The following is a 19,439-nucleotide window of genomic DNA, read 5'->3' on the forward strand; positions in this document are numbered from 1 at the left end:
TGTTGGTTTGTACATTGATTTTGTATTCTGAAATTTTGCTGAAGTTGCTTATCAGATCTAGGGGCTTTGGGGCAGACTATGGGTTTTTCTAGGTATAGGACTGTATCATCTTGCAAACAAGGATAAAACTATCCCTGTTTGGAGATTTCCTCTTTTCCTGTTTGGCTGCCTTTCATTTCTTTCTCTTGCCTAATTGCTCTGGCTAGGACTTTCAGTATGATGGTGAATAGGAGTGGTGAGAGTAGGCATCTTTGTCCTGTTACAGTTCTAAAGGGAAATTCTTCTAGCTCTTTCCCACTTGATATGATTTTGGCTGTGTGTTTTTCATCGATGGCTGTTATTACTTTGAGGTATGTTCCTTCAATGCCTAGTTTGTTAAGGGTTTTTAAAATGAAGGGATGTTGAATTTTATCAGTAGCCTTTTCTGCATCTATTGAGATGATCATGTGGTTTTTGTTTTTAGTTCTGTTTATGTGATAAATCACATTTACTGATTTGTATATGTTGGACCAAATTTTCAACCCTGGGATAAAGCCTACTTGATTGTAGTGGATTAACTTTCTGATGTGCTGCTGATTTGGTTTGATAATATATTGTTGAGGATTTTTGCATCTATGTTCATCAGGCATATTGGCCTGAAGATTTTTTTTTTGTTGTTGTGTCTCTACCAGGGTTTGGTATCAGGATGATGCTACCCTCATAGAATGAGTTAGGGAGGGGTCTCTCCTCTCCAATTTTTGGAATAGTTTCAGTAGGGATGGTATGAGCTCTTCTTTATACATTTGGTAGAATTCACCTGTGAGTTTATTCATTTATTTATTTTTGAGACAGGATCTCACTCTGTTGCCTAGGCTGGAGTGAAGTGATGCAATCAAGGTTCACTGAACCCTCGACCTCCTAGGGTCAAGCAACCCTCCTGCCTCAACCTGCCTAGTATCTGGAACTACATGCATGTGCCACCACGCCCAGCTTATTTTTAAATTTTTTGTAGAGGCAGGGTCCTGCTACGCTGCTCAAGCCGGTCTTGAACTCCTGGACTCAAGCAATCCTTCTGCCTTGGCCTCCCAAATTGCAGGGATTATAGGTGTGAACTACCATGCCTGACCTTTTTAGTAGTCTTTTAAATTACTAATTCAATTTCAGAACTCATTGATCTGTTCAGGGATCCAGTTTCTTCCTGGTTTGATCTTGGCAGTTGTGTGTTTTCAGGAATTCATTCATTTCTTTTAGTTTATGTAGTTTGTTTGCATAGAGGTGTTTGTAATAGTCTTTGAGGCTTTTAAAAAAAATTCTTTGGGGTCAGTGGTAATGTCCCCTTTTTCATTTCTGATTGTTTATTGAGATCTTCTCTCTTTTTTTCTTTATTAGCCTAGCTAACAGTCTATCAATCTTATTTATTCTTTCAAGAAACCAAGCTGTGCACCCGTTGATCTTTTGTACGTTTTGTGTCTCTGTGTGTGTGTGTGTGTTTGTGTGTGTCTTAATTTTCTTCAGTTTAGGTCTGATTCTGGTTATTTCTTGTTTTCTGCTAGCTTTGGGGTTGGTTTGCTCTTTTTTTTTCTTGTTCCTTTAGATGTGATGTTAGGTTATGAATTTTGTATCTTTCTAAATTTTCAATGTGGGTGTTTAGTGCTATAAACTTCCCTCTTCACACTGCTTTACCTATGTCCCAGAGATTCTTTTCTGTATCTTTGTTCTCATTATTTTTCTAAGAATTTCATGATTTCTGCCTTAATTTTATTGTTACCTGTAAGTCATGCAGAAGCAGATTGTGTAATTTCCATGCAATTTTATAGTTTTGAGCAATTTTCTTGGTATTAGTTTCTATTTTTACTGTGCTGTGGTCTGATAGTGTGTTTGGTGTGATTTTTTTAATTTGCTGAGGATTGCTTTATGGCCAATAATGTGGTTGATTTTAGAATATGCGCCATGTGCATGTGAGAAGAATGTGTTTTCTGTTGTTTTGTGGTAGAGAGTTCTGTAGAAGTCTGTTAGGCCCATTTTGTCAAGAGTCAAGTTCAAGTCCCAAATATCTTTGTTAGTTTTCTGTCTTGATCTAATATTGTCAATGGGGTGTTGAATTCTCCTTCTATTATTGTGTGGTTATGTAAATTTCATTGTAGGTCTCTATGAACTCATTTTATGAATCTGGATGCTCCTGTGTTGGATGCGTATATATGTAGGAAAGCTAGCTCTTCTTGTTGGATTAAACCCCTTACCATTATGTAATGTCCTTCTTGGTCTTTTAAAATTATTGTTGGTTTAAAGTTTGTTTTGTCTAAAGTTAGAATAGCAAGCCCTGCTTTTTTCCATTTTCCGTTTGCTTGGCAGATTTTTCTCCATTCCTTTTCTTTGAGCTTACGGGTGTCATTGCATGTGAGATGGGTCTCTTGAAGACACATACAGTTGAGTCTTACTTCTTTATCCAACTTCCACTCTGTGTCTTCTAATTGCAGCATGCATAGTTTTAGCCTGTTTACATTCAAAGTTAATATTAATATGTGCAGATATGATTCTGACATCATGTTGTTAGTTGGTTACTATGCAGACTTGATTGTGTGGTTGCTTTATAGTGTTAATAATCTATATACTTAAGTTTGTTTTTGTGGTGCCTAGTAACTGTCTTTCATTTCCATATTTAGCACTCCCTTAAGTATTTCTTGTGAGGCAGGTCTTGTGGTATTGAATTCCTTTAGCATTTGCTTGTCTCAAAAGGGACTTATTTCTCCTTTGTGTGTGAGAGCCCTGTTATTCTTTCCTCAACTTGGTCTATTCTGCTGTGAATACTTGCAGTTGTATTATAAAATTCTTATAGTGTGTTTTTCAGCTCTATGAGATCAGTTCTATTCTTTCTTGTAATGGCCATTTCATTTTTAGGCTCCTGTATCATTTTCTTACATTCCTTAGATTTCTTGGATTCAGTTTCAACTTTCTCCTCTATCTCAATGATCTTTGTTCCTATCCATATTTCTGAAGTCTGTCATTTCAGCCATGTCAGCCTGGTTAAGAACACTTGCTGGGGAACTAGTGCAGTCATGTAGAGGAAAGAAGACAATCTGACTTTTTGAGTTGCCAGAGTTTTTGCTATGGTTCTTTCTCAACTGTGTCAGCTGATGTTTCTTTAACTGTGGTGTAATTTGAATACAGTCAGTTGGCTTCTTTTCTGGATATTTTTAGAGGAAAGAGGCTTTGTGCAGGGTCTTTATTTGTAGTTGATGACAGTTCTGTTTTAAATTATTTGAGAAATTTCCAAACTGTTTTAAACTGTGGCAAAACTAATTTACATTCCTCCAGCAGTGTATAAGCATTGCCTTTTCACTGCAGCCTTGCCAGCATCTGTTGTTTCTTTACTTTTTAGTAATAGCCATTCTGACTGCTATGAGATGATATCTCACTGAAGTTTTGACTTGCATTTCTCTGATGATTAGTGATGTTGAGGATTTTTAAATATTTTTTTTGGCCACTTGCATGTCCCCTTTTTGGAAGTGTCTGTTCATGTCTTTTGCCCACTTTCAAATGGGGTTGTTTTCTCCTCACTGGATTAAGTTCCTTATTGATTCTGGATATTAGGCCTTTGTTGGATGCATAGTTTTAAAATATTTTTCCCCATTCTGTAGGTTGCCTGTTTACTTGGTTAATAGTTTATTTTGCTGTTGCTAAGTATTTAATATAGGATCAACATTAAAGTATACATTCTTTGGTGTGTCATGGGCCATACAATTTGTGCCAGGTGCTTTAAAGATAAATCTTGTTTTATGTTTCTATAGGGAGAAGCACCACAACTAATGGGTGAGAGTTACAAGGGTCCAAATTAGCCTTCAAAGGTTAAATACATATTTATGTTTTTAAATTTGTTTTTAATTTGTATCAAATTAGTACATAGACACTGATGTCAAATATAAGACAAAATGAAAAACAGGAATCCTCTGTCCCTCCCTCTCCAACCCTAATTTTTAAGAGGCAGACTCATTCAGTTCAGTACTTTTACCTTTTTATTTCTAACTAATATGCCTCCTCAACTAATCCTTGATATTTTATATGAGCTATTATTTTTGACTTTCCACTGTGTAAAGTGAGGACTGCTTCTCTTACATGCTCCTCATTTCCTTACATATTTCCCCTTTAACATCTTACCAATGTAGTTTTATCACATTTTTGTTAATTCAATGCTGCAGGCTTAGAGTGCTACGTCAATGATAATAGTGTTCGTTTCTTAATTTTGTGGGGAACCAGGATCACATATTCTTTCTTGCACACCGTTCTATTTTTCTTGAGTTAATAATTGGCTCATTATTTTCATTTGACAGTTTTCTATGCATTAATCACCAATTTAACCTACACTTGCCAAATCTGTACAATATTAACATGGTAAAAAATGTTAGATAACCTATAACTGTATAAACAACTTCTTCTGTTTTTCCTGTTGGCTTAATGCTCTATGGTCTTCATGCTCCAATTGTAGTTTTGTGGTCCCCTAGAGCCGGGGGTTACTGTCTGGTGATTCTTTTACCTATATCCCTGAAAAGTCCCTACTCTGCTTTTCTGTGTTGGAGCTTGTTTTCTTGATTCTATGTTTTATCTTTCTTGGTTTACACTCTTGTTTTAGAGAAGCATATCTTCCAGAAACTTTTTCAGAGAACACTTTATAGGTAAGTGATTTTTAGAGTTTGTATGTCTTAAAATGTCTTTTTTTTCCCTCTCAATTTTCATTGGTAATTTAGTTGGGCATAAAAACATAAATTTGAAATTAGTTTGCCTCATGTACCACGTTATATTGAAGCCAATATGCCAGTATATTGACTCTCTCAGTCTGAAATTTTTAGGTTGAGCTGATAGCTTTTAGCTGTGAGCAACCCTATTTACTCCAGTATGCCTGATAAATATTTTTATTTATCATATGTCATGTCTTCAAAAAGTTTGGGAATAACTTTATTTTAGTTTATAGGTTCTTGTTGATAAGATCCGTAGATAAAATTTCTAATTTTTTTTTTAATGTAGCTTCCCCACCCCCTTTTCCTTCTCACTGGTAAACTTTAGAATTCTTTTTCAGTCCAAATATTCTGAAATTGTATGAAGACTTAAGTTAGTATGATACTTAAAAATAAACATTTTGGAAAATGTTTTTGCATTATTTCTTTGGTAATTTCAAACCCTGCCTTGTTTTTTCCTTTTCAGAACTCCTGTTAGCCATCAGTTGAACCCCCTGTATGAATTCCTAACTTCTTCTGGGTTTTTCTTTTTTTCATTTGTGTGATCTTTTATGTGCAATCTTTCCTCAGTTTGTAATGATTCTAGACTGTTCATTCATATTTAAGAATAAGGCACTAGAATGGTGATGGAAAGTGCCATGTAAAAGGGGATGGCTTGTAAAGTGGAAGACATCATTCTAGGATAATCAGGAAGTAAGCCAACCTCCCATGAGATGATTCTCAGTTATTGGCGTAGTTGCACATCTTTTCTTTTAGGTAGTTCAATTTCTCCAAAGCTTACAAAATAGAATTTTTCAAATACCTGCTAACAACACACAGATGGAAAGGAATAGAACTGACTGCCAGCATTATGGGAAACAACAAAACGTGAGGTGACGAAAATATCACTGTTCAAAAATAACGGGTTAAATTAATCCCCACTATTTCCAGTAATGTTGTGACATCCATACCATCAATTGTGCCTATTACTGGAAGCTCTGTGTCAGTCTGGTTTTACTTCTTCAGACTAGTCAATCCCTAGCTTTCTACTGACATAGGAGAGGAGTAGATGCCTGGCTGGGATGGAGAGAATGTGTTAGAATTTATTCTTCTCATAATTTTATCTAAACCCATCTGCATATTTTTAGTTCCACCTCTCCTGCTTATAGTCAGATGCTTATACCTCTAAGTCATGAGACTTTGGGGGATTCTGTGAAGGAAATTAACTTTACTTTCTTTTGATTTCTTCTTCTTGAAGTTTAAGCTTAAACTTTTCCTTCTCTTCTATGCTATATACTCCTTGTCCATTTGCTTTCTTCCTTCTAACTCTTTCTCAACTGCTGTTGTTTCCTTTTCTATTCATTTTATCTACATGGTTATATATATATATATATATTTTTTTTTTAAATTTATTTATTATTATTATACTTTAAGTTGTAGGGTACATGTGCATAACGTGCAGGTTTGTTACATATGTATGCTTGTGCCATGTTGGTGTGCTGCACCCATCAACTCATCATTTACATCAGGTATAACTCCCAATGCAATCCCTCCCCCCTCCCCCCTCCCCATGATAGGCCCCTGTGTGTGATGTTCCCCTTCCTGAGTCCAACTGATCTTATTGTTCAGTTCCCACCTATGAATGAGAACATGCGGTGTTTGGTTTTCTGTTCTTGTGATAGTTTGCTAAGAATGATGGTTTCCAGCTGCATCCATGTCCCTACAAAGGACGCAAACTCATCCTTTTTGATGGCTGCATAGTATTCCATGGTGTATATGTGCCACATTTTCTTAATCCAATCTGTCACTGATGGACATTTGGGTTGATTCCAAGTCTTTGCTATTGTGAATAGTGCTGCAATAAACATACGTGTGCATGTGTCTTTATAGCAGCATAATTTATAATCCTTTGGGTATATACCCAGTAATGGGATGGCTGGGTCATATGGTACATCTAGTTCTAGATCCTTGAGGAATCGCCATACTGTTTTCCATAATGGTTGAACTAGTTGACAATCCCACCAACAGTGTAAAAGTGTTCCTATTTCTCCACATCCTCTCCAGCACCTGTTGTTTCCTGACTTTTTAATGATCGCCATTCTAACTGGTGTGAGATGGTATCTCATTGTGGTTTTGATTTGCATTTCTCTGATGGCCAGTGATGATGAGCATTTTTTCATGTGTCTGTTGGCTGTATGAATGTCTTCTTTTGAGAAATGTCTGTTCATATCCTTTGCCCACTTTTGGATGGGGTTGTTTTTTTCTTGTAAATTTGTTTGAGTTCTTTGTAGGTTCTGGATATTAGCCCTTTGTCAGATGAGTAGATTGCAAAAATTTTCTCCCATTCTGTAGGTTGCCTGTTCACTCTGATGGTAGTTTCTTTTGCTGTGCAGAAGCTCTTTAATTTAATGAGATCCCATTTGTCAATTTTGGCTTTTGCTGCCGTTGCTTTTGGTGTTTTAGACATGAAGTCTTTGCCCATGCCTATGTCCTGAATGGTACTACCTAGGTTTTCCTCTAGGATTTTTATGGTATTAGGTCTAACATTTAAGTCTCTAATCCATCTTGAATTAATTTTCATATAAGGAGTAAGGAAAGGATCCAGTTTCAGCTTTCTACTTATGGCTAGCCAATTTTCCCAGCACCATTTATTAAATAGGGAATCCTTTCCCCATTTCTTGTGTCTCTCAGGTTTGTCAAAGATCAGATGGCTGTAGATGTGTGGTATTATTTCTGAGGACTCTGTTCTGTTCCATTGGTCTATATCTCTGTTTTGGTACCAGTACCATGCTGTTTTGGTTACTGTAGCCTTGTAGTATAGTTTGAAGTCAGGTAGCGTGATGCCCCCAGCTTTGTTCTTTTGACTTAGGATTGTCTTGGAGATGCGGGCTCTTTTTTGGTTCCATATGAACTTTAAAGCAGTTTTTTCCAATTCTGTGAAGAAACTCATTGGTAGCTTGATGGGGATGGCATTGAATCTATAAATTGCCTTGGGCAGTGTGGCCATTTTCACGATATTGATTCTTCCTATCCATGAGCATGGTATGTTCTTCCATTTGTTTGTGTCCTCTTTTATTTCACTGAGCAGTGGTTTGTAGTTCTCCTTGAAGAGGTCCTTTACATCCCTTGTAAGTTGGATTCCTAGGTATTTTATTCTCTTTGAAGCAATTGTGAATGGAAGTTCATTCCTGATTTGGCTCTCTGTTTGTCTGTTACTGGTGTATAAGAATGCTTGTGATTTTTGCACATTAATTTTGTATCCTGAGACTTTGCTGAAGTCCCTTATCAGCTTAAGGAGATTTTGGGCTGAGACAATGGGGTTTTCTAAATATACAATCATGTCATCTGCAAACAGGGACAGTTTGACTTCTTCTTTTCCTAACTGAATACCCTTGATTTCTTTCTCTTGCCTAATTGTCCTAGCCAGAACTTCCAACACTATGTTGAATAGGAGTGGTGAGAGAGGGCATCCCTGTCTTGTGCCAGTTTTCAAAGGGAATTTTTCCAGTTTTTGCCCATTCAGTATGATATTGGCTGTGGGTTTGTCATAAATAGCTGTTATTATTTTGAGGTATGTTCCATCAATACCGAATTTATTGAGCGTTTTTAGCATGAAGGGCTGTTGAATTTTGTCAAAAGCCTTTTCTGCATCTATTGAGATAATCATGTGGTTCTTGTCTTTGGTTCTGTTTATATGCTGGATTATGTTTATTGATTTGCGAATGTTGAACCAGCCTTGCATCCCAGGGATGAAGCCCACTTGATCATGGTGGATAAGCTTTTTGATGTGTTGCTGAATCCAGTTTGCCAGTATTTTATTGAGGATTTTTGCATCGATGTTCATCAGGGATATTGGTCTAAAATTCTCTTTTTTTGTTGTGTCTCTGCCAGGCTTTGGTATCAGGATGATGTTGGCCTCATAAAATGAGTTAGGGAGGATTCCCTCTTTTTCTATTGATTGGAATAGTTTCAGAAGGAATGGTACCAACTCCTCCTTGTACCTCTGGTAGAATTCAGCTGTGAATCCATCTGGTCCTGGACTTTTTTTGGTTGGTAGGCTATTAATTATTGCCTCAATTTCAGAGCCTGCTATTGGTTTATTCAGGGATTCAACTTCTTCCTGGTTTAGTCTTGGAAGAGTGTAAGTGTCCAGGAAATTACCCATTTCTTCTAGATTTTCCAGTTTATTTGCGTAGAGGTGTTTATAGTATTCTCTGATGGTAGTTTGTATTTCTGTGGGGTCGGTGGTGATATCCCCTTTATCATTTTTAATTGTGTCGATTTGATTCTTCTCTCTTTTCTTCTTTATTAGTCTTGCTAGTGGTCTGTCAATTTTGTTGATCTTTTCAAAAAACCAACTCCTGGATTCATTGATTTTTTGGAGAGTTTTTTGTGTCTCTATCTCCTTCAGTTCTGCTCTGATCTTAGTTATTTCTAGCCTTCTGCTAGCTTTCGAATGTGTTTGCTCTTGCTTCTCTAGTTCTTTTAATTGCGATGTTAGAGTGTCAATTTTAGATCTTTCCTGCTTTCTCTTGTGGGCATTTAGTGCTATAAATTTCCCTCTACACACTGCTTTAAATGTGTCCCAGAGATTCTGGTATGTTGTATCTTTGTTCTCATTGGTTTCAAAGAACATTTTTATCTCTGCCTTCATTTCGTTATGTACCCAGTAGTCATTCAGGAGCAGGTTGTTCAGTTTCCATGTAGTTGAGCGGTTTTGATTGAGTTTCTTAGTCCTGAGTTCTAGTTTGATTGCACTGTGGTCTGAGAGACAGTTTGTTATAATTTCTGTTCTTGTACATTTGCTGAGGAGTGCTTTACTTCCAATTACGTGGTCGATTTTGGAGTAAGTACGATGTGGTGCTGAGAAGAATGTATATTCTATTGATTTGGGGTGGAGAGTTCTATAGATGTCTATTAGGTCTGCTTGCTGCAGAGATGAGTTCAATTCCTGGATATCCTTGTTAACTTTCTGTCTCGTTGATCTGTCTAATGTTGACAGTGGAGTGTTGAAGTCTCCCATTATTATTGTATGGGAGTCTAAGTCTCTTTGTAAGTCTCTAAGGACTTGCTTTATGAATCTGGGTGCTCCTGTGTTGGGTGCATATATATTTAGGATAGTTAGCTCTTCCTGTTGAATTGATCCCTTTACCATTATGTAATGGCCTTCTTTGTCTCTTTTGATCTTTGATGGTTTAAAGTCTGTTTTATCAGAGACTAGTATTGCAACCCCAGCTTTTTTTTGTTCTCCATTTGCTTGGTAAATCTTCCTCCATCCCTTTATTTTGAGCCTATGTATGTCTCTGCATGTGAGATGGGTCTCCTGAATACAGCAGACTGATGGGTCTTGACTCTTTATCCAGTTTGCCAGTCTGTGTCTTTTAATTGGAGCATTTAGTCCATTTACATTTAAGGTTAAGATTGTTATGTGTGAACTTGATCCTGCCATTATGATATTAACTGGTTATTTTGCTCGTTAGTTGATGCAGTTTCTTCCTAGCCTCGATGGTCTTTACATTTTGGCATGTTTTTGCAATGGCTGGTACCGGTCGTTCCTTTCCATGTTTAGTGCTTCCTTCAGGGTCTCTTGTAAGGCAGGCCTAGTGGTGACAAAATCTCTAAGCATTTGCTTATCTGTAAAGGATTTTATTTCTCCTTCACTTATGAAACTTAGTTTGGCTGGATATGAAATTCTGGGTTTAAAATTCTTTTCTTTAAGAATGTTGAATATTGGCCCCCACTCTCTTCTGGCTTGGAGAGTTTCTGCCGAGAGATCTGCTGTTAGTCTGATGGGCTTCCCTTTGTGGGTAACCCGACCTTTCTCTCTGGCTGCCCTTAAGATTTTTTCCTTCATTTCAACTTTGGTGAATCTGGCAATTATGTGTCTTGGAGTTGCTCTTCTCGAGGAGTATCTTTGTGGCGTTCTCTGTATTTCCTGGATTTGAATGTTGGCCTGCCCTACTAGGTTGGGGAAGTTCTCCTGGATGATATCCTGAAGAGTGTTTTCCAACTTGGTTCCATTTTCCCCCTCACTTTCAGGCACCCCAATCAGACGTAGATTTGGTCTTTTTACATAATCCCATACTTCTTGCAGGCTTTGTTCATTTCTTTTTCTTCTTTTTTCTTTTGGTTTCTCTTCTCGCTTCATTTCATTCATTTGATCCTCAATCGCAGATACTCTTTCTTCCAGTTGATCGAGTCGGTTACTGAAGCTTGTGCATTTGTCACGTATTTCTCGTGTCATGGTTTTCATCTCTTTCATTTCGTTTATGACCTTCTCTGCATTAATTACTCTAGCCATCAATTCTTCCACTTTTTTTTCAAGATTTTTAGTTTCTTTGCGCTGGGCACGTAATTCCTCCTTTAGCTCTGAGAAATTTGATGGACTGAAGCCTTCTTCTCTCATCTCGTCAAAGTCATTCTCCGTCCAGCTTTGATCCGTTGCTGGCGATGAGCTGAGCTCCTTTGCCGGTGGAAATGCGCTCTTATTTTTTGAATTTCCAGCTTTTCTGCCCGCTTTTTCCCCATCTTTGTGGTTTTATCTGCCTCTGGTCTTTGATGATGGTGATGTACTGATGGGGTTTTGGTGTAGGTGTCCTTCCTGTTTGATAGTTTTCCTTCTAACAGTCAGGACCCTCAGCTGTAGGTCTGTTGGAGATTGCTTGAGGTCCACTCCAGACCCTGTTTGCCTGGGTATCAGCAGCAGAGGCTGCAGAAGATAGAATATTTCTGAACAGCGAGTGTACCTGTCTGATTCTTGCTTTGGAAGCTTCCTCTCAGGGGTGTACTCCACCCTGTGAGGTGTGGGGTGTTAGACTGCCCCTAGTGGGGGATGTCTCCCAGTTAGGCTACTCAGGGGTCAGGGACCCACTTGAGCAGGGAGTCTGTCCCTTCTCAGATCTCAACCTCCTTGTTGGGAGATCCACTGCTCTCTTCAAAGCTGTCAGACAGAGTCGTTTGCGTCTGCAGAGGTTTCGGCTGTGTTTGTTATTGCCCTGTCCCCAGAGGTGGAGTCTACAGAGACAGGCAGGTTTCCTTGAGCTGCTGTGAGCTCCACCCACTTCGAGCTTCCCAGCAGCTTTGTTTACCTACTTAAGTCTCAGTAATGGTGGGCGCCCCTCCCCCAGCCTCGCTGCTGTCTTGCCGGTAGATCACAGACTGCTGTGCTAGCAATGAGGGAGGCTCCGTTGGTGTGGGACCCTCCTGGCCAGGTGTGGGATATGATCTCCTGGTGTGCCTGTTTGCTTAAAGCGCAGTATTGGGGTGGGAGTTACCCGATTTTCCAGGTGTTGTGTGTCTCAGTTCCCCTGGCTAGGAAAAGGGATTCCCTTCCCCCTTGCGCTTCCCAGGTGAGGCGATGCCTCGCCCTGCTTCAGCTCTCGCTGGTCGGGCTGCAGCAGCTGACCAGCAGCGATCGTCCGGCACTCCCCAGTGAGATGAACCCAGTACCTCAGTTGAAAATGCAGAAATCACCGGTCTTCTGTGTCGCTCGCGCTGGGAGTTGGAGACTGGAGCTGTTCCTATTCGGCCATCTTGCTCCGCCCCCGGTTATATATTTTTATATTATCTACTCTCATTTCAGTGGTGTTTTGGCTCTTCTTTTCGTTGGATATTCCACAGCTTGATAGGGGAGTCCTAAGAAAGTCAAAGCTGGTAGAAATATAGACACATTTAGAGGTATAGGTCAGCATAGAGGTCTGGTGTACAGAGCAGATAACAATTTGAGTTGTTTGAACCAGAACTTGTGGAATGAGTGGAATTTGACAGGTAGCAACTGAAAGAAGAGTGTTCAAATACTTGCTTGATATAGTCTCCTCAGACACATCAGGCACACAAATCTTTCCATGTTGAACTTTGAAATATTATAGCTTTGAGTAAATGAATGTATCATCAGAATTTTTCATCATGATATAGAGACGTGGGTAAGGTGAGATGAACACTAACCAAAGTAAATCAAGAGACTATGTGTTCTCTTTTGCTTGTGTTGCATGTATCATGCACACCTGATTTGCTTACATGATTGCTACTCAAAGTGTGATACCTGGACAACAGTGTCAACATCATCTGGATCTTGTTCGATATGTAGAATTGTGGCCCCATCTCAGACCTACTGAATCAGAGTATGCATTTTAAGAAGATGCCTAGATGACTTGTAAGCACAGGAAAGTTTGAGAAGCACTGGCTGTTGTTACACATTTATCATTAGGTTATACGTTCTTTATTTCCTCCTTTTCCTGTTAGAACAAAACAAAACAACTGCATATGATAAGAATGTGGTATAACAAAGACATCATTTATTCTAGTCAATATGATATCCTATGGTTACTTAAATTTATGGAGTGCAGTTTTATGATGCAGATAAAACATGAACTGTTTGGTGTTTTGACATGGGTTTCGGAAGCAGATGGACTTGGTAGCAAATATTGCATCTGACACAGATTCTTAATTACTTTTATCCGTGGTAAAATAAAAATTTACATAGGTTTCTTTACTGAGTTCTTATGAAGAGTAAATCAAATGATGTTTGTAAAATGCTTAGCACAGTATTGTAGGCATATGCAATTAATATTAGTACCCTTTTCTTCCTCACCAAAATGAGTGTCAATTTTGAGGCATTACAACCAATGGCCAGGGAATTTGATATGGAAGATTTTATTTATTTATGTACCTTGTTTAAAAAATTATTTGATACTGTTGGGCTTTTTAAATTTTTTAATTATTATGCCTACATAGTAGGCATGTATATTTATGAGTAACATGAAATATTTTCATACAGGCATGCAATGTGTAGTAATCACATCAGTGTTGACATATACATATATCCATAAAACTGTCATTACAATTAAGACAGTGAACATCTTCATCACTCCCAAAAGCTTCCTCTCTATTGTCAATTCCGGCTTCCTGCCCTGTCACCAGGCTACCATTGCTCTGCTTTCTCTCACTGTATTTGAATTTTTATTTTCTAGAGATTTTTATAAATGGAAATATGCAGTATGTACTTTTTTGTCTAACTTATTTTACTTAACATAATTAATTTGCATTAATTAGTTTGAGATTCATTCATGTTGTAGTGTGTTCATTCCTTTTATCACTGAGTACTCTTCCATCATATGGATGTATCACAGTTTGTCAATCCATTCACACAATTCACAATTGGGTTGCTGACTCTTTCTGACTTTACAAGTAAAGCTGCTGTGAACATTCATGTACAAGTCTCGTTTGGAAATACACTTTCTTTTCCTTAAGATTGAAGTGGTTTGATTTTGTGGGAGTTGTATGCTTAGCCTTTTGCAAAACTCACAAACTGTTTTTTAAAGTTGCTGTACTCTTTTACACTCCCATTGGCAGTTCATGAGAGTTAAAATACCTCCACTTTCTTACCAACACTTGGTATGATCAGTCTTTTACATTTTAATCATTCTAATAGGTGTGTTTTGTTTATATGAGTAATAATTTTGAACACCTATCTTTTCATGGACCTATATACCATCTGTATCTTTATCCATAAATTGTATATTCAAATCTTTCCTACTTTTTAAACTGGATTATTTGTTTATTATTCAGTTTATAATTTTCCTGTATATACAGGATACAAACTCTTTATCAGACATACGCTTTGCGAATATTTTCTCCCAGCCTCTGGACTGTCTTTTCGTTCTTCTTAACAAAGTAACCCAGGAGCAGAATTTTAATTTTGATGATATTTCGTTTTTTTTTCGTTTTGTTTCTTAATAGATCCTGCTTTTGGTGTTGTAGCTAAGAAGCCTTTGCTAACTCACAAGGTTGCAAAGATTTTTGCCTATGTATTTTTTCTATAAGTTTAATAGATTTATGTCCTAAATTTAGGTCTATAATTCATTTTGTGTTAATTTTTGTATGTGGTGTAGGCATATACTGAAGTTTATTATGATTACTTTTGCATAAGGGGACCTAATTGCTTCAGCAAAATTTCTTATGAAGGCTATTCTTTTTCCATTGAATTACATTGGTATTTTTGTCAAAAAGTAGTTGTATGAATATGTGGGTCTTTTCCGGAACTCTCTATTTTATCCCGGTGATCTATTTGTCTATATTTATACCAAAATTAACTATCTTGGTTATCATAGCTTTATAGTAAAGCTTAAATTCAAGTAGTATTAGACCTTTAATTTTGTTCTTTTTTTTAAAAAAATTGTTTTTAGTTGTTCTAGGTCAATTTGCCTTTCCATATGAATTTTAGAATCTGCTTGTCAGTTTCTCAAAATTATGCTGGAATTTTAACCAGGATTGAATTGAATTTATCGATGAATTAAGGGAGAATTAGCTTTTTAATTATTTTCAGTGTTCTAGCTCATGGTATATCTCTCTCCATTTATTTTGTCTTCTTTGTTTTTCCTTAACAAATCCTTGTAGTTTTCATTCTAAAAGTCTTTCACGTCTTTTTTTCAGATTTATTCCTAAGATTTTAATACTTGTAGTGCTTTTATAAATTGTTTGATTCTTAAAAATTTCAGTCTTCAGTAATTTGTTGCTCATATAAATGTATATACAAATATGCATTTAATTTTTGTATATTCATCTTGTATCCTGCAAACGTGCTAAATTTACTTTTTAGTATTTTTATAGATTTCATCAGATTGTCTATAAATCATGTTATCTGTGAATAAACATGGTTTAATTGTTTTTGTATGTCTTTTATTTATTCTTACTACACTGGCTATAACTTCTAGTATAATATGGAATAGAAATGATGAAAGGTAACCTCTTTGTCTTTTCCTTGATCCTGGAAGAGGAGCATTTAATCTTTGGCAATTGAGTATAATGTTAGCTATAGGTTTTCATAGATGCTTTTTATTAGGTTAGGGAAGTTTTCTTTTATTCCTAATTTGGCAAGAGTTTTTAATCAGGAATAGATGTCAGATTTGTCAAATGTTTTTCTGCATCTATTGAGATGATTTAAAAAAATTTTTTTGAATTTAGTTTTTTTAAAAATTCTAATCATATAGTAAATTGCATTGATTTTTTAAATGTTAAATTAACCTTGCATAACTGAGATAAACTCTACTTGATAAAAATAATTACCTTTTTTCTATTATTGGATTTAATTTGTTAAAATTTTGTTTACATTTTGAATCAGTTTTTCTGAGGGACAGTGGTCTTTAGTAGTCTTTTCTTAATTTGTCTTTGTCTTATATTGATAGGTAATCATAACCTCATAGAATTAGTTCAGAAGTAGTCTCTTATTCTCAATTTTCCGGAAGAGTTTGTGTTGGATGGGTATTGGATCTCACTTAAATGTTTGGTAGAATTCACTAATGAAGCCATCTAGGCTTTTAGGATTCTTTATCAGAAAATATTTAATTACAAATTCAATTTTTAATATAGGTTAGGGCTGTTCAAGTTGTTCAATTTAGTATCATAAGGGTTTTTTTTAAAATCTGTATTCTATTATTATTCTCTTAATTTGTATAGAATCAAATTAAAGGTGGTAACGACACCTTTCTCATAGACGATATTGATAACTAGTGCCTTTTTTTCTTGATCACTCTGCCTGGAGGCATATCAGTCTTATTATTGATCTTCTCAAACAACCAGCCTTTGATTTCATTCATTTTTCTTGAATGTTTTTATTTTTACTTCCTTGATTTCTACTCTTCTTTCTTTTTTCTACTTAGTTTTGGTTTAACTGACTCTTCTAATTGCTTTGCATGGGAGATGAGGTCATCAATTTGAGACCATTTTGTTTTCTAATATAGGTGTTTAGTGGTATACATTTGCCCCTAAATACTTTTTTTAGAGGCATCCCACAAATACTGGCATGTTGTACTTTCATTTTCATTCAGTTCAAAGTACTTTCTGTGTTTCCTTTTGATTTCTTTTTTTGTCTCTGAGTTATTTAGAAGTGTTGTTATTTTTCAAATATTTGGGATTTTCAAGAAATATTTCTGTTATTGATATCCAATTTAATTTCATTTTAACCAGTGAACATTCTTTGTAGGACTTTAATCCTGTTAAGTTTATTGGGACTTGCTTTATGGTCTGGAAAATGATCTACCTTTATAAATGCTCTATATGCACTGGAGAAGAATATGTATTATGTTGTTGTTGGGTGGCAGTTTTTTTATAAACAGCAATTACATCAAGTTGCTTGCTAGTATTGTACAAATCTCCTGCATCCTTACTGATATTTTGTCTTGAGCAGCTTTGAAATGTCTTGACTATAATTGTACATTTTTCCATTTCTTCTTAGATTTCTATTAGTTTTTGTTTCATGTGTTGTGAAGCTCTGTTGTAATGTTCGCAAACGTTTAGAATTGTTATATGTTCTTGATTGATACTTTCATCATCATGAGATGATAATTATGTTATCATGTGAAACCTACTTTGATAGCTTTCTTTTGATTAGTGTTAGGGTGGTATGCCTTTTCCATCCTTTTACTTGTGACTTGTTTATGTCCTTATATTTCAAGTGCATTTCTTGCATGTAGCGTACAATTGGATCTTGTTTTATCCAGTCTTACAAATTGTGAGTTTTTTTGAGCATGTAAATTATACATTAGGTTGGCGTAAAAGTAATTGCTTTTAAATAGATTTGCCATACACTTTTGCATCAACCTAATAGTATGAACTAAATAACATAAACATTTATGTGATTAATGTTCCTTTCTGCTAGTTCTATAATTGCTGTCATTTTTGATTGATTGATTTTTCTCTCTATTATGGGTCATATTTTTCTGCTTCTTTACATGCCTGGTAGTTTTTTATTGAATTCCAAATATTACAAATTTTAACGTTGTTTTGTGCTAATTATTCTTGCATGCCTATAAATAATCTTGAAACAAATTGCTTGAAATAATTTGATTCTTTAGGATCTCATTTTTAAGATTTGTTAGGCAGGACTGGCAAAGTGCTCAGTCTGATTTTAAATACTTCCCACTCCTGAAGCAAGACCATTTTTGTACTGTACTCAATGACTAATGAATTATGGATTATTTCAATCTGGCTGATAGAAACAAAGTATATTCCTGGTCCTGACCACCAGAAACTGTTACCTTTAATCCTTTTCTTTTTTTTAAAAAATCATTTATTATTATTTATTTATTTATTTTTTTGAGACAGTCTCACTCTGTCACCCAGGCTGGAGTGCAGTGGCGTGATCTCGGCTCACTGCAATCTCTGCCTCCTAGGTTCAAACAATTCTCCTGTCTCAGCCTCCCAAGTAGCTAGGATCACAGGCGTCCGCCAGCACACCCGGCTAATTTTTTGGTATTTTTAGTAGAGATGGGATTGCACTATGTTGGCCAGACTAGTCTTGAACTCTTGACCTCAGGTGATCCATCTGCCCCAGCCTCCCAAAGTGCTGGGATTACAGGCATGAGCCAGCGCACCTGGCCACCTTTAATTCTTTTGGGTATTTTTTCCATGGTCTCAGGTAGTTTCCTCAAATGCATGTGTTGATTATTACTCATCTGAATAGTCGAGAGAAGCACACTGCCAATTTCATTGCCTTGTGCAGTCTTCTCTGGCACTCCATCCTGTGGTTTCTAGCTGTTATTCAGAGTCTAAGCTTTTTCCCAAATCAGCATGTCCACTGGACTCTGGCTCAGTTCTCCTTCTTGTGCCATGGCCTGGACTCTGTCTTAAAGCAGCAAGCTGGCATAATCATAAGTCTCACCCTGTCATCTACTGCCTTTCCTGGATCAGTGTCTTACATTGCTCAATGGCCAGTGATTGGTACTTCATCTTGTCTGGAAGCACAAGTCAAATTAGAAAGATTCCTAATTGTCCTTTTTTTTTCTTTTTTTTTTAAACATTTTCAATCACATTAGGTGAACTACTCTAGCATTTTTTACTTTTTTAGATTTGTCTCTTATAACCAGTTTATAATTAATGTAGGAAATGTCTTTTCATTTAGCTTTTCCTGAGGAATCTCCTTGTTTTGAAGAAAACATGGATTGGAAAATCATCAGTGATAATTATTTTCAATTTTTGAATAATCTACTCAAGTCTCCAACAGCTTCCATATCCAGGTAAGTTATCAGAATTCAACTTCTAGGTCTTGATTTAATTATCATCTGAAGATAATCAAAATCTAATTGTAGGATATATATTCTTTAAAATTTATGAGCCTGATTTAGATATTGACACAATCTTTCATGTGAGCTGTTCAATAAATATTTCTTTAATAGAATGTATGACTCAAGTTTCAAGTTGCTTAATAGAATGTATGAATCAATGGATTTTGAAAGGAAATACAGATTGTAGTAAGAAGATTTTCCTTCAATAATAACACGATTTGTAATAGATGCTCCAAAAATAAGGCATTTGTTTTTGAAAAATTGTCTTAGCTAGTTGCCTAGAGTTTAAACAGGAAATCAATACTATAGATTCTGTTAGTTTCAAAGACTCCTGGGAGGGAGAAGTGGTCTTTGGAACTAAATTTGTCAGACTATTTTCTGCTGTCCTATTTCAGCACATGTATTGAAATGCAGATTCTTATGTATGGTTATGAACAGTATGTCCAGTTTAAAGGTATACTCTGTTATCTGTGGGGTGTGTTGGAACATGACGGGAGAGAAGTTTTGCATAAGAGCAGTAACTCTCAAATTTGAGAATGGATTAAATCTGTGAAGATCGCTAAAAATAAAAATGCTTGCCCCTTGCCCTAGACATAGGAAATTTTACTCTGTGTACAGGACCCAGGTTTCTGTATATTTCACACATTCTATAGGTGGTTCCAGTGCACAGCAAAGTTGGAGAACCATTCTG

At 36.4% G+C, this 19,439-nt stretch overlaps 1 protein-coding gene across 4 annotated transcripts in view; it reads left to right on the forward strand.

Annotated features, from left to right (window-relative positions):
• Positions 1-19,439, forward strand: part of LOC105492357 (ATP binding cassette subfamily A member 13) — a 454,445-nt gene that overhangs the window by 33,775 nt on the left and 401,231 nt on the right. For all 4 annotated transcript variants that reach the window (XM_011759379.3, XM_024796198.2, XM_024796197.2 and 1 more), the window contains exon 11: positions 18,586-18,700. In XM_011759379.3, coding sequence (XP_011757681.2) covers positions 18,586-18,700 — 115 coding nt within the window. The remainder of the gene's footprint in view (positions 1-18,585; positions 18,701-19,439) is intronic.

Source organism: Macaca nemestrina, chromosome 4 (assembly GCF_043159975.1).
Source record: "Macaca nemestrina isolate mMacNem1 chromosome 4, mMacNem.hap1, whole genome shotgun sequence".
NCBI classification, from domain to species: Eukaryota; Metazoa; Chordata; class Mammalia; order Primates; family Cercopithecidae; genus Macaca; species Macaca nemestrina.